The 15,223-nt window shown below is 45.5% G+C and overlaps 2 protein-coding genes across 2 annotated transcripts in view; one reads left to right on the top strand and one right to left on the bottom strand.

Annotated features, from left to right (window-relative positions):
• Positions 1-2,540: 2,540 nt before the first annotated feature.
• Positions 2,541-4,151, top strand: LOC311321008 (gamma-crystallin M2-like; the record flags this gene model as incomplete). The annotated part of the gene is made up of 3 exons (XM_084452875.1): positions 2,541-2,573; positions 2,831-3,073; positions 3,867-4,151. 3 exons carry the CDS (start codon positions 2,541-2,543, stop codon positions 4,149-4,151), a joined length of 561 nt encoding a protein of 186 aa, XP_084309001.1.
• A 6,103-nt stretch (positions 4,152-10,254) lies between these two features.
• celsr1b (cadherin EGF LAG seven-pass G-type receptor 1b) overlaps positions 10,255-15,223 on the bottom strand; it is a gene marked incomplete at both ends in the record, with an annotated part of 101,309 nt that continues 96,340 nt past the window's right edge. Inside the window, one exon of the mRNA XM_084452832.1 lies at positions 10,255-10,598. Coding sequence (XP_084308958.1) covers positions 10,255-10,598 — 344 coding nt within the window. The remainder of the gene's footprint in view (positions 10,599-15,223) is intronic.

The following is a 15,223-nucleotide window of genomic DNA, read 5'->3' as shown; positions in this document are numbered from 1 at the left end:
TATCCTCCGTGTGCTAGGGTTATCCTCAGTGTGCTAGGGTTATAGGGTTATCCTCAGTGTGCTAGGGTTATAGGGTTATCCTCAGTGTGCTAGGGTTATAGGGTTATCCTCAGCGTGCTAGGGTTAGGGTTATCCTCAGTGTGCTAGGGTTATAGGGTTATCCTCAGTGTGCTAGGGTTAGGGTTATCCTCCGTGTGCTAGGGTTATCCTCAGTGTACTAGGGTTATAGGGTTATCCTCAGTGTACTAGGGTTATAGGGTTATCCTCAGTGTGCTAGGGTTATAGGGTTATTCTCAGTGTGCTAGGGTTATAGGGTTATCCTCAGTGTGCTAGGGTTATAGGGTTATCCTCAGTGTGCTAGGGTTATAGGGTTATTCTCAGTGTGCTAGGGTTATAGGGTTATCCTCAGTGTGCTAGGGTTATAGGGTTATCCTCAGCGTGCTAGGGTTATAGGGTTATCCTCAGTGTGCTAGGGTTATAGGGTTATCCTCAGTGTACTAGGGTTATAGGGTTATCCTCAGTGTGCTAGGGTTATAGGGTTATCCTCAGTGTGCTAGGGTTATCCTCAGTGTGCTAGGGTTATAGGGTTATTCTCAGTGTGCTAGGGTTATAGGGTTATCCTCAGTGTGCTAGGGTTATCCTCAGTGTGCTAGGGTTATAGGGTTATCCTCAGTGTGCTAGGGTTATAGGGTTATTCTCAGTGTGCTAGGGTTATAGGGTTATTCTCAGTGTGCTAGGGTTATAGGGTTATCCTCAGTGTGCTAGGGCTAGGGCTAATTTGCATATATAAAACATTTACAGCACACATACAGTAACCTCGTGCTGAGGTGCAGAGAGCCTATGGTGTTGATTAGTTTACAGCTGTTATTATGAGAACTGGTCTCAGGGTCAGATTTCTTAAAGGGCACAAACAGCTCTCATTAGCCACCCTAATTAGCTAATACCGTCTTACTTTTTTCTAGCATATTTCATTTTGCATAGCGTACAGTATTAGTTTATTGTGGGAATGTGGTGTAGAGTCTGGATCAGATGGAGGAACAGGAAGCTGCCCCTGGTCTTCTTTAACAGAAAGGCCTGAGTCTGGAGATGGATGGTGGCTTCTGCGCTATGTTTGGTTCTTATTGAATCTCTGAGAACTTGCCTGTGAGCCCAGCCCACATGGGAGTTAGGGCCCAGCCCACATGGGAGTTAGGGCCCAGCCCACATGGGAGTTAGGGCCCAGCCCACATGGGAGTTAGGGCCCAGCCCACATGGGAGTTAGGGCCCAGCCCACATGGGAGTTAGGGCCCAGCCCACATGGGAGTTAGGGCCCGGCCCACATGGGAGTTAGGGCCCGGCCCACATGGGAGTTAGGGCCCAGCCCACATGGGAGTTAGGGCCCGGCCCACATGGGAGTTAGGGCCCGGCCCACATGGGAGTTAGGGCCCAGCCCACATGGGAGTTAGGGCGGCACGTTGCCTAGGGAGGATGAAGACTCCACTTATTTCCTTCTGCTAAGACCCTTCTGTTTTCCACAGTCTCCTTTTCAACTGCGTGGGGTGAATTGGTTTTCTGTGTTTGCTTTGATGTAGCTGCAGTGGTAGAGCCTTCATTACAGAGGGGAGGGGCAGGGGGTTCTGATCATCTACAAACTACAAGAGCTCCATGTATCCTCTCCTGTACCGCAGGGCTGACCTTAGCTGCCGTTCAGAGAATGATGCACGTTCCAATAAATCATGTCTGTTTGAGCCGGAGAGGTTGGAGGAGGAGGGGGGGGATCTTGTTCTTCAGATTGTTCGCTCTCCGGTTGAATGTTAATTTCTCTTGGTTTACTTTAGATGTCTTTGTGGACTGGTCACACTTTTAGCTTCAGAGGAGAAGGAAGATGTTATATAATATTTTAGTATTATTTATTTTTGGAGGATGAAATAACATATAGTATTCATCACCCAATGTTTGGATTACAAACAGGCCTTGGTTTAACGTATTCATATTGTGTTATTTTTCTTAACTAATCAATGATAACCAAATGCGTGTTTCTATATATGATCAATGAAAGATAATGACATAGAGGGTAGGTTTGTGATGGAAAATAAACAGTGAATAAGTGGGTGACACAAGTCACCATATTTCCAACAGCCCAAAGACAAATATATCTATGTAATGTACTAATTTGTATAACTGTTGTCTGAACTATTGTCTAAAATATGCAAAAACTAGGCCTATTATTTCCAAAGATGCAGCCACAGCCCTTCCAGAGACAATACAGAGATCCTTCAGCATGATAGAGATGATACTCTTTAGCGTGACCGGTCATTGTTAACCCTTTCATAAAAGGCTTTGTGTTGTTGTAAGAGGAGGTCTTTTGAGGGACCGGGCCCTGGAAATGTGCTCTACAGGTTTCTATGGCATGTTGCTGAGTCAGGGGGGGCTGCACAATGGGCCCTGGCGGTCAGGTAGGTCTATAAAGAGCACTGCTTCAGCCACCGAGGAAATCACAACATCACCCAGAGCAGCAGCATAGACATCGGCACCAACAGCTGGACCACACCGACACCAAAATGACCTCCAGCGGCATGAACCAGATGAGTAAGGTCAGTAAGTGAGTGAGTAAGTGAGTAAGTAAGTAAGTAAGGTACCACCTCTCAAACCTCCTGTGTTTGAATATTCACACTACTAACTACTAACAGATTGGTTATCTGAGTGGTTTAACGCTTGTACAAACGCCTCACAGTAGGGAAAAACATTGCAAGGTTTTTTTCCAAACCTGAAAAACTCACACACATCCAGTACATGAAGTGATGTAACAACTCATATAGTCTCATATTCTTCCTTGTGGCGTTCTTTTCAGATCATCTTCTACGAGGAGAGGAACTTCCAGGGCCACCACTATGAGTGTACGGTCGACTGCTCCGACATGGCCTCCTACATGTCCCACTGCCACTCCTGCAGGGTGGAGAGGGGCTGCTTCATGGTGTACGACCGCACCAACTACATGGGCAACCAGTTCTTCCTGAAGAGGGGCGAGTACGCCGACTACATGAGCATGATGGGCATGAGCGACTGCATCAGGTCCTGTCGCATGATCCCCATGGTGAGCTGTCAAACCGTCTATTACACCGTCTATTACACCATCTATTACACTAGCTATTACACCATCTATTACACCATCTATTACACTGTCTATTACATTATCTATTACACCATCTATCTATTATTCCATCTATTACACTATATATTACACCCTCTATTACACTGTCTATTACACTATCTATTACACCTTCTATTACACTGTCTATTACATTATATCTTACACTAGCTATTACACCATCTATTACACCCTCTATTACACTATCTATTACACTAGCTATTACACTGTCTATTACATTATCTATTACACAACCTATTGCACCATCTATTACACTATCTATTACACCCTCCATTACACTGTCTATTACACTATGGAGCCTGAATCTTCCTTCATCAGTTTGGGGGCAGCTGTGGCTCAGGAGGTAGATTGGGTCGTCCATTGACCGTAGTAGGGTCGGTGGTTCGAATCCCCCCTCCTCCTGTCCACATGTCGAGGTGTCCTTGAGCAAGACACTGAACCCCAAATTGCTCCCAATGAGCAGGCTAGCACCTTGCATGGAAGTCGCCAACATTGGTGTGTGAATGGGTAAATGCGAATGTAAAGCACTTTGGATAAGTGTATATAAGTGCAGTCCATTTACCATTCAGCTATCTGGTTATATCTCCAGCGATTAAATAGTTACCGTCATCTAGCCATGCTATCTGTGTCATGCCCACAATTACAGAGCACAGTATGGCGCCCAAACTTTAACCAGGTTCTCATCTCTCAACAAACTCTTGCTTGTTCCCGTTAACAGTACAGAGGAAACTACAGGATGAGGATTTACGAGAGGGAGAACTTCGGAGGTCAGATGAACGAGATGATGGAGGACTGTGACAACAGCATGGACCGCTACCGCATGAACAGCTGCATGTCCTGCAACGTGATGGAGGGCCACTGGCTGATGTACGAGCAGCCCCACTTCAGGGGCAGGATGATGTACATGAGGCCTGGAGAGTACAGGAACTTCAACAGCATATCGGGAGGCATGGGAGGCATGAGGTGGATGAGCATGAAGCGTATCATGGACTCCTGCTACTAGAGAACACTGCTACTAGACAACACTGCTACCAGACAACACTGCTACTAGACAACACTACTACTAGACAACACTGCTACCAGACTAGACAACACTGCTACTAGACAACACTGCTACTAGACAACACTGCTACCAGACTAGACAACACTGCTACTAGACAACACTGCTACTAGACAACACTGCTACTAGACAACACTGCTACTAGACAACACTACTACTAGACAACACTACTACCAGACTAGACAACACTGCTACCAGACTAGACAACACTGCTACTAGACAACACTACTACTAGACAACACTACTACCAGACTAGACAACACTGCTACTAGACAACACTACTACCAGACTAGACAACACTGCTACTAGACAACACTGCTACCAGACAACACTACTACCAGACAACACTGCTACCAGACTAGACAACACTGCTACCAGACAACACTGCTACCAGACAACACTGCTACTAGACAACACTACTACCAGACTAGACAACACTGCTACTAGACAACACTGCTACTAGACAACACTGCTACCAGACAACACTGCTACCAGACAACACTGCTACTAGACAACACTGCTACCAGACTAGACAACACTGCTACTAGACAACACTGCTACTAGACAACACTGCTACTAGATACCACTGCTACTAGACAATAATGCTACTAGTCAACACTGCGACTAGACTAGACAACACTGCTACTAGATACCACTGCTACTAGACAACATTGTTTTACTGATGTGAACATTCAATAAAGTACTGACTAAAACGCTTTTATCTGAAAAGGTTTTGTTTGGATTCAACACTAGAATTAATGTCTGTACTACCTGCAGACCACTTACACTTACTAGCATAGACCACACACAGAGATACATAGTGGTTTATTTTCAATGTAACAGGCTGAACAGTTCTTAGAGATAGGTCACTGTGCAGTGACTTTAGGGGTAGGCGGTGGAGTGTACAGTAACTGAGGTGAATTGGTTAAACTCACTCCTTGGTTGAAATAACACTGGATAAGAGGATCTACTAAATGTCTAACATGTAAATGTCAATCTTTAATATGATTAATGCTATGATTTCTGGAGGTGGTCCCATTTCTTTGTAAGTCAAGACCAGTCATGGTGGAAGGAAGTAGGGGTTTCACAGACTAGTCGAATAGTTGACCATCAAACCACTAATCGACCCTGTCAAACCTGTGCATTGCAGTTTATAGGTATTTTTTTGCCGTTGGCTGTGGGTGGTTCATCATTTTTTAATTTAGTTATTGGGTGAAAAAAACAATTGCGTTAAACCCGTATATAATACTGACTATGACTAGACAACTATTTCAAGGGAGTAGTCGATGACTGCTAAAATTCAGTAGTCGTGAATGCCGTAGACATCATTAGGTCGTCCTCAGACGAGCTTGACAGTGAAGTTTCCAATCATCTCGGTCGTCCATACTTCCAGCCAGTTCCGCAGAACTCTCCACTCCTGCGCTCCTCCTCAGTACATCCATGTATGTTGGTGTAGGACGTCCTCTTAATCGGCGCCTGTGTGTTGGCTCCCAGAGCACCAGCTTGCTGGCTGGGAGTTCATGATGTCTGTGGCAGTGGCCAGCAAGTTTCATCCTCCTGGACATTACATTACATTACATTACAGTCATTTAGCAGACGCTTTTATCCAAAGCGACTAACAATAATTGCATTTAACGTAGGAAGAGCCAATGTACTACTACTTGCCAGAACTCACAAGTGCATCTTCTTTCTAAAACAAACAAGTGACTAAGAGCATAGTCTAGTGCTGAAGGCAAAGTGCAAGAATCACAATCTAAAGTACAGTGCAATATAATATAATAAGTGCTTAGGTGGGAGGATTGTTGTAGTACTTCTTGAAGAGATGAGTTTTGAGCTTGCGACGAAAGATGGGCAGCGACTCTGCTGTCCTGACATCAGTGGGCAGTTCATTCCACCACTGCGGGGCCACAGGACAGAGAAGAGCCGTGACCGTGTCGATCGACCGCAGGAGCCTCGGAGTGACGGGGCAACCAGTCGCCCTGAGGTAGCAGAGCGTAGTGGTCGGGAGGGGATGTAGGGTTTGACCATGGCCTGGAGGTAGGAGGGGGCTGTTCCTTTCATTGCCCTGTAGGTTAGCGCCAGAGTTTTAAACTGGATGCGAGCCGCTACAGGGAGCCAGTGTAGGGAACGGAGGAGGGAAGTTGTGTGGGAGAATTTGGGGTGGTTGAACACCAGGCGAGCAGCAGCTTTCTGGACAAGTTCCAGAGGTTTAATGGCTGACGCCGGCGCCCCAGTGAGGAGGGAGTTGCAGTAGTCCAGGCGGGAGATGACCAGGGCCTGGATGAGTACCTGCGCCGTTTCATTAGTGAGGAAAGGGCGAATCCTCCTGATGTTGTAGAGCATGAATCTGCAGGAACGTGTGACGGATGTGACATGTGAGGAAAATGACAGTTGGTCATCCAGGGTCACACCCAGATTCCTCGCAGTCCGAGTCGGGGTCACCACTGTGTCTTCAATGGTGATGGCCAGGTCCCGGTGCGGACAGCCCTTCCCCGGGAGGAACAGCAGCTCAGTCTTGTCCAGATTGAGCTTGAGGTGATGTGTCGTCATCCACGTCCGAAATGGACGCCACTTTCTCACTCAGCTTTGGTAGCCCCCCATACAGATGCTTTTTGGTAACATGCTCGTCCTGGTTGACATTTAGCACCACACGCAGCATTCTGGTGTAGCACCCATCCAGAGACTTCTGCAGGGTGGGCTTCAGGGTCCAAGTTTCACAGCCCTATAGGAGGACAGACTCCACGGTCGCATGGAAGAAGCTCAGTTTGATGTGTCAGGCCAGGTCACGCCTGGCTTATGTGTGTTGGCTGGCTTGTTTCTGTGTGGGACTGGTAGGACGGTAATGTTTGATAAATAAAGATAGGTCTTGTCACCTGGACACATCAGTTCCAATGCTTCCAATGCTAATCCAGCACAATAAGAGCGGGATAGTAAGCTCATGGGCTCACAACAACTAGCAGAAGCTTCCATAACATTAATGGTAGCGGTCAGTGGCTAAAGCAGTTACACTGATGATAACATAAAGTCATCCCCACCAGGAACCCCGGTCTCCTGGGTGGGAGTCCAATGCTCTCACCACTACTCTACTTGTGCAGCAGAGATCGGTGGGTGGGTTTTGGTGTTGTTCTTCCAGTCCCTAGTGTGGGTTGGGGTTAGAATATGGGTTGGGACAGGATCTGATCTATAAGGCAAGGGGTAAAGGTCGGAGTGAAAGGATGAACATGTGGAGGTTTGGGGTATAGTCCCATAAAGTCATCCCCACCGGGTCTTGAACCCCGGTCCCACCCAGGGAGTCCAATGCTCTCACCACTACTCTACTTGTGCAGTTGAGATCGGCGGGTTGATTTTGGTGTCCTTCTTGATTTTGGTGTGCTGGGACTACTGCCTCTTGTGGTGCCAACAGAGAGATGCAGGCCAACATTGTCCGCAGTAACGGAGGGAGGGAGTGATAACCGAATGAACGCTATACTAGGTGCGCTGGCACTGTAAGTCACGCACAAAAAAGCATCAATACATTAAGCTTATTTCTCCATCACCACCTTAAGCTGTGCCACTCACCAGTCAGTCTAATCACTGAAAATAAACCACATAGGCGTAGAGCGACTGGTGCATCACATCCTATACAAAAATTAATTACTATAGGATTTGAAGTGTCCTATTGTAATGAGGACTGTCTATCATGCAGTAGCGTACCGTGGGGTCTTGCACAGCCCCCCCCCCCCACACACACACACACACACGCAGATAGGGAGAGAAACTACGCATGTTGGGGTCAGTGGAGTCTTTTGGTTTTGATGTTCTGGGACTACTGCCTCTTGTGGTAGCAGCAATGGAATTGCAGGTCAACAACACGACGCAAGACGCAAGAAGCACGGACAAAAAGGATTCCCTCTCCTTGGTGTGTTGGCTAACAGCTTACAGCCAACACACACAAAAAAAAACATAAACGTAGACTGACAGATCCCCCCACAAAAAATCCAAAGGTAGTTTATTTTGCAGTTGACAAAGTCCGATTTCCAGTGTATTTTCACAAAAATAAATACATGTTTCTTGTTAAAATTGTGTCCAGTTTCCATTGCACAAACAATCTTCATTACATAGTGAAATGACTACTCCGTAAACACAGAATGAAAACCTTGACAATGGAGCACTGACATGACGATCTGTGTTCAGTATGCTTGGTGTATATATATAGTAAATATATTGTATTGTTATTGTATTGTACACAGTCAAACTTTCAGAATGGAGAGCACACATCAGAGTAACTGCTAGTTATTGGCTGACTTGTTAGAATGTTTCTTCAGCATTTGTTCTGACAACACCTCAGGTGCTGACACTTCGTTACTTAATACTGTGTCCTTGGCAATAATACTATAACAGACCATTTCTATGAGTCTCCCTAGGGATTGTGTTTAAAACTGCATATGATACTGATGAGACAGTGTGTAGATGACAGAGTGAAATCATATGGAGAATTATAAAGACCAAGTCTAGAACATGATAGTGCTGTACAGTACATATTTACTGAACATATAATATTAATAACCAACACAGGGTAGTTACCTTACTGATAAACTGAACCAACCTGAAGGCCACTCAGTTATTCCACACACTCTGATGTCAGTTCAAGCTTATAAAGTCATAGAAGCTGTAGGTTTCAGTGCATTTTTCTCATTCACTAATTCACATCATTCAGCTGCCATTGAGATTAATAAGGAGGCAACACTCTGCATTGAGGATAAAAAGATAAACACACATTCCTAAGCCTTTTTCACATGCTAATCCAACATGGAGCGATTAGGCCTCAGTAGACAATTAACCGCCATACATTATATGAAGAGTTCTGTAGGAACTGTTAAACAGTTTTAGCTGGGAAACAAATTAAGAACATGAAAGGGCCCTGAAAAAACATCTGGTGTAAAATATCTACTGATGCAATAATGGTAATACTACTTACAAAATGTGTTTTCTACTATTAACAAAGTACAAAAATAGCCGAAATTATCTACATGTTTTAGAACAAAGGCAGTCTTCAGAACAGTGTGCCACTGTTCAACAGCTCCGAGTCAAGAATCAGCGACAGCCCCGAGTCATGAATCAGAAATAAGCTTCGAGTCATGAATCAGAAATTAGCTCCGAGTCATGAATCAGAAATTAGCTCCGAGTCATGAATCAGAAATTAGCTCGGAGTCATGAATCAGAAATTAGCTCCGAGTCATGAATCAGAAATTAGCTCCGAGTCATGAATCAGAAATTAGCTCGGAGTCATGAATCAGAAATTAGCTCAGAGTCATGAATCAGAAATTAGCTCAGAGTCATGAATCAGAAATTAGCTCCGAGTCATGAATCAGCGACAGCTCCAAGTCAAGTCATGGCACATTTGGTTAAAAGTCCTTCTTTCAATCCCGGTCTGCTTTGTTCATCTGATAGCCTTAGCAGATGCTGCCACCTGCTGGCTATGCACCGTGGCATGCTGGGAAACGTTCACCCGTGTGAGTTCCACTCTCCCTGTATGTTCTCTCCTCCACCCAGACGGGCAGCCTGGTCTAACGCCGGTCTTCAGAGGAGCTCGGAGCGTGAGGACTACTGGGACGGGGTCATGGTTTGGTCACGCTGACCTTCGACCCCCCTTGGGTGCAGTAGCCTCTCTGGCCTGCTCTTGAAGGCAGGGTCAGGGTGTACCTAAATTTCCCACCAGCTCAGATAGAGGTTTCGTCGCTGCCACTGTTGAAAGACAGAGTAAGGGAGGAAGGTAAGTCCTTGAAACTTACTTTAATCAGAAACAACAGTAGCTAAAGAAATACTTCTTGTTCTGATGTATTTACCTTGGATCAATTACTATGGACTACGTAAAATAAAGTGTTACCTCATCAACATACTTTTTAAACAATTGTTTATCGAGTTCAAACTAACACATTTAACACACATTGACAACTCAAGGAGTATTCATCATCATCTCAAATGGAGGCAGAAAGACACAGCAGTAAAACAGCGCCCTCTGCAGGAGGCGTCTGGAACTCCCTCTCCTGGTCCTGCGGCTGGCTACTCACTCCGAGTCCAAGTCGTGGGCGTCGTCCACCCCGTTCACAGTCGCCGTGGTCAGTGGTATAGTGGTCACCACGGTTACCCCGTTGCGTTGTTGCCGCGGGGACTGGGGTGGGAGCGAGGGTATCAGTGGGCGAGTCAGGGGTTTGATGAGAACCCCGTTGCCGGCGGTAACGGGCCGCAGGCCCCCGTTGGCTGGAGCGGGGGGGCCGGGTGAGTGAGGGGGGGCGGGGCTCAGAGAGATGGTGGGGGCGGGGTAATAGTCACTCAGCTTCTCACGCAGGCGGTTCTTCATGTTCTTATCGGTCAGCGGGGGAGGAGAGGTGATCCTGTTCTTCAGAATGCCTGGGGAAACACACACACATGCACACACACGCACACGCACGCACACACACACACACACACACACACACACACACACACACACACACACACACACACCAATGAGTGAACATACCAACAACTGTTCAGTAATACTGAGTCATGTAAAAACAACAAGAACAAACATTACAATCACTTGCTTGATTATATAACTTAGAAAACTTAACACACACACGCTTAGCGCTTACACGCCACAATAAATACAGACTTGCATAATAATGATGATTATCAGAAACAAATGTTTGAGGATCATTGGCTGTGTGCTGTGATAGCATTAGGAAAATATCATCCTCAGCACGAGCTCAAACAATCAGGGTTAGGATAGAGGCAGGGTTAGGGTCATTAGCACTCTTTCTGGCAGTCCCACCTTTTTGAATTGAATTAGATCTGTTCCGGATTTAGTAACTTCCATTCCCATTCTGTTATGCTACTTGGAAGCTAATTTGACTTGATTAGAAATTAATCTGTATCCGGATTCCAGATTCCGGATCTGGATTCCAGATTCCGAATCCGTAATCCGTCCTAACACTGGGGGGCGCTGTGGAGTCATAAAAAATAAATCCAAATATGGAACACCAATATGGAAATTAACCCTAACTTTCCAAAAACAGTTCTAAATCACCTAATAGATGTCAATCTGGTCCTCTATCCGGAATTAAGGCTAAAAACACTATTATACCCTAATAGATGCCAATCTGGATCCTCTTTCCGGAAACACAACTTACATCTCATAAATCACTCTTATTGTGTTTGTATTTGTATTCTTGTCTCTTCTGGTCTGTGGACACCTCTGGAATGGTCTGACTACATATCTTGACTCTGTTCTGGTCTCTGGACACTACTGGTCTGTGTACATGTCTGTTGTTGTCTGCGGATCCATCACTTTCATCTCAAATCACTACAGTTGTTAGACACTTCCTTTCAATTTGGATGGATTCAGGGCCTCCTAAGGTCTTTATATAACAAGTTTGAAGGCTCTAGTAAAATACTAGGGCTGCGAGCAGCATTGAGCGGGCCCTTGCACCCCACGCGTGTCGGGGTGCGGCGCCGTTAAAGGCTGTGCTATTTCGGTGTCCAGTACTGAGAGAAATTTCCTGTCACCAGTAGATGGCGCTCTAAGCGTGACTCATTACCGATGCATAGATGTGTTCAGGACGGTACCTTGATGAAGCGTGAGAAATGTTGAGTAAATTGGGTAATGTATGTAGGAGTTATGATGACTTCCTGCTTGACCTGTAGGCGGTGCTATAAGTATGACTCAATACTGACCTACAGATGTGTTCAGGACGCGACCTTCATCAACCCTGAGCCATTTGGAGAAAATCGGATAACGTATGTAGGAGTTATGAGGACTTCCTGTTTCACCAGTAGGTGGCGCTGTAAGTGACTCAATACCGACGCATAGATGTGTTCAGAATGTGACCTTCATGAATTGTCAGCAATTTGGTGCAAATCGGATAATGTATGTAGGAGTTATGAGGACTTCCTGTTTCACCAATAGGTGGCGCTATAAGTATGACGCAATACTGACACATAGATGTGTTCAGGACAGAACCGTCATGAAGCGTGAGATATATACAAATATCTGGAGTATGGAGGAGTTATGAGGACTTCGTGTTTTATGGCGAAATGTCAAACTTTGGCAGGGCGCCACGGCAAGGGTGTTTGGTGAAAACTAAATTTATGAATATGAATTTGAATATGAATATGAAGTTGATCGGATGAAATCTGTAGGAGAAGTTCGTTGAAGTACGAGGCATGGAAATGGTAAAAACAAGGACAAAATGGCACATTAAAAGCAAAATGGCTGACTTCCTGTTGGATGTTGGGTATAGGTCCAAGAGACATTTTAGTGTGTCTCGATGAACTACATATGCCCACCGAATTTCATTCGCCTACATCAAACTGAAAGGTGGGCTCGCCATTTTAAATTTTCTAGGAGGCGCTCTTGAGCCGTTTTGCCACGCCCATTTCCATCACATGAATTATCTAATTTTTCACCGGGACTGACGTATCTGCAAAGTTTCATCCGTTTTCATCAATGTTTAGGCCGCCAAAAAGGCATTTGTTTGGGGAGAAGAAGGAGAAGGTAGAATAATAATCCTTACAATTTCAATAGGGCCTTGCACCGCCAGTGCTCGGGCCCTAATTAAGTACACTTATTGACATGGTCTGGATTTATTGACAGATCTGGAATGACAATGACTAGGCTTTAGATTTGGATCCGGAATCAGATCTAATACATGTGGCTTCCAGTCTAGCGCTTCTAGTGGTCAGACTTGATAAAATAATTTCTTGGCGTGGGAACATGAGACTTACTTTCAATTTATTTGGAGTCAGAGCCTCCTGAAGCCCTTAGATACCAAGTTTGAAGGCTCTAGAAAAATATTAAGTACACTTTTGCACATACAGTAGCCATTTTGCACAAGAGGCTATACCTTTTGAACCGAAGGAACTAGAGACTCGAAACCACGACAGGCATGTTCAGCACCCTCGATTTAGGGCAGACAGACGTTTGTTGCAAGAGAATCGGTTAATGGGGAGGTAAACAGTTGATTTAATCACTTGGGGTTTAAAACTACTCCCCTAGTGGTTAGATATGGAATCATAATGACTAGGTTTAAATTTGGATCCGGAACCATATTTAATATCCAGTCTAGCACACCTATCAATCAATCAATCAATCAATCAATCAAAGCTTTATTTGTATAGTGCATTTCATACCCAGAGGCAACACAATGCGCTTTACAGAGAACAAGGGAGGTGGGCATACGACCCACCCCTACATATTCCAGAGGGAAGCAAAAAAACAGTATCACCCGGGGGCCAGATAAGTGAGCTGTAAAAATTCTTCCCTGACCCCTCTCAACAAGGCGATCGAGCAAGCTCCTGGAGTATGTTTGTCTACCGGCTAAGAACATTTATAAAGCAATAAATAACATTAAATTACATTTTCAGAGTAAGAGAGGCTAATAACATCATAGGAGAGACATGGCAAACACTGGTGTATGTCTGTGTGTGTGTGAGTGTGCCTGGGTCCAGGTAGAGGCAGGGTTAAGGGGTAGGGTGGGGGTAGGAAAAGGATACGGACCCGGGTTAGGGTGAGGGGAAGGGGATCTGAGCCCAGGACTGGTGTATGTCTGTGTGTGTGTGAGTGTGCCTGGGTCCAGGTAGAGGCAGGGGTCAGGGGTAGGGTGGGGGTAGGAAGAGGATACGGACCCGGGTTAGGGTGAGGGGAAGGGGGTACTGGGCCCAGGCCTAAAGCCGGAAGTGGACTGGTGTATGTCTGTGTGTACGTGTGTGTGTGTTAACTAATTTGCTACGACATCTGCAGCAGACACAGGGGTATCTATCGGACTCAGGGTGGTCTGAGTCCGATAGATACCCCTGTGTCTGCTGCAGATGTGGTAGCAAATTAGTTAACACACACACAAGTGTGTGGTCAGATTTATATTGCAGGGTGGTAGCCCATATTGCAAGGATGACGCACCAAATTTGGTGGCTCTACCACCCAAAGAAATTTAGGCCAATCAGCAAAGAGATGGACGGGGTAACATAGGTCACCAACATTACATATATCAAGTTTCATGTCAATAGGACCTGTATAACTAAAATTGTCAAAAGTGTCTGGGCCAATCAGAAAAGAGATGGACGTGGCCTAATAAGATAACAGTGATTTTGGCTGGGATATGTCTCACACGTGCAGCAGAAGGACCAACAAATCCAGCAAAAGGCACCTCAAGCGTGTAAAACCTATGTCCAACATGAATGGGTTTAGGTCAAGGTCAAGGTCAACTTCAGGCCTCAAAAGCCAGTGAAAATAAGTGTGTTTTAAGCTGAGACTTAAAGAGCCCTAGGTTCTGTGCGTGTCTAGTGTGTGGAGGGAGGCTGTTCCAAAGCTTTGGGCCAGCCACCACAAAAGCTCGGTCACCCTTGGTCTTAAGTCTCGATCTAGGGACTATTAAAAGAGTCTCGGAGGAGGACCTCAAGGTTCTAGATGTCGCACGAACTTGAATCAGTTCAGCCAGATAGTGGGGGGCCAAACCATGTAGAGCCTTAAAAATGAACATTAAGATTTTAAAATCAATCATGAAGCGAACAGGAAGCCAGTGGAGGGAGGCCAGCACCGGTGTGATGTGGATCTTGGTTCCAGTCAGGAGGCGCGCAGCAGCATTCTGGACCAATTGCAGGCGCCTCAGTGACCGCTGGTCAAGGCCCACATACAAGGCATTACAGTAGTCCAATCTTGAAGAAATAAAAGCATGGATGACTGTCTCCAGGTCCTTAAGAGAGAGGTACGGTTTCAGTTTGGATAAGAGCCTCAGCTGGAAAAAAGAGCCTTTAACCACAGAGCCGATTTGTCGATCAAAATTAAAACCAGTATCAAAAGTGACACCAAGACTTTTAATAAAAGAGCGATTCTTTTAGAGCTTTTAGATTATTTTTGAGCGGGTTTAGATGAAGATGTAATGAGATTGTGATCATTAGATGTGAATATGGACAGGGAATCCTAACCACTCCTAACTTTTTTGTGCAATGTCAGAGGACGTCCATCTATTGCCAGCTGGTCCTCTTGGACATCTCCGACA

Source organism: Borostomias antarcticus (genome assembly GCF_949987555.1).
Source record: "Borostomias antarcticus genome assembly, chromosome: 18".
Classification (NCBI taxonomy): domain Eukaryota; kingdom Metazoa; phylum Chordata; class Actinopteri; order Stomiiformes; family Stomiidae; genus Borostomias; species Borostomias antarcticus.
Note: the sequence above shows the minus strand (reverse complement) of the source record. Positions and strands in the feature narration are given on the sequence as shown.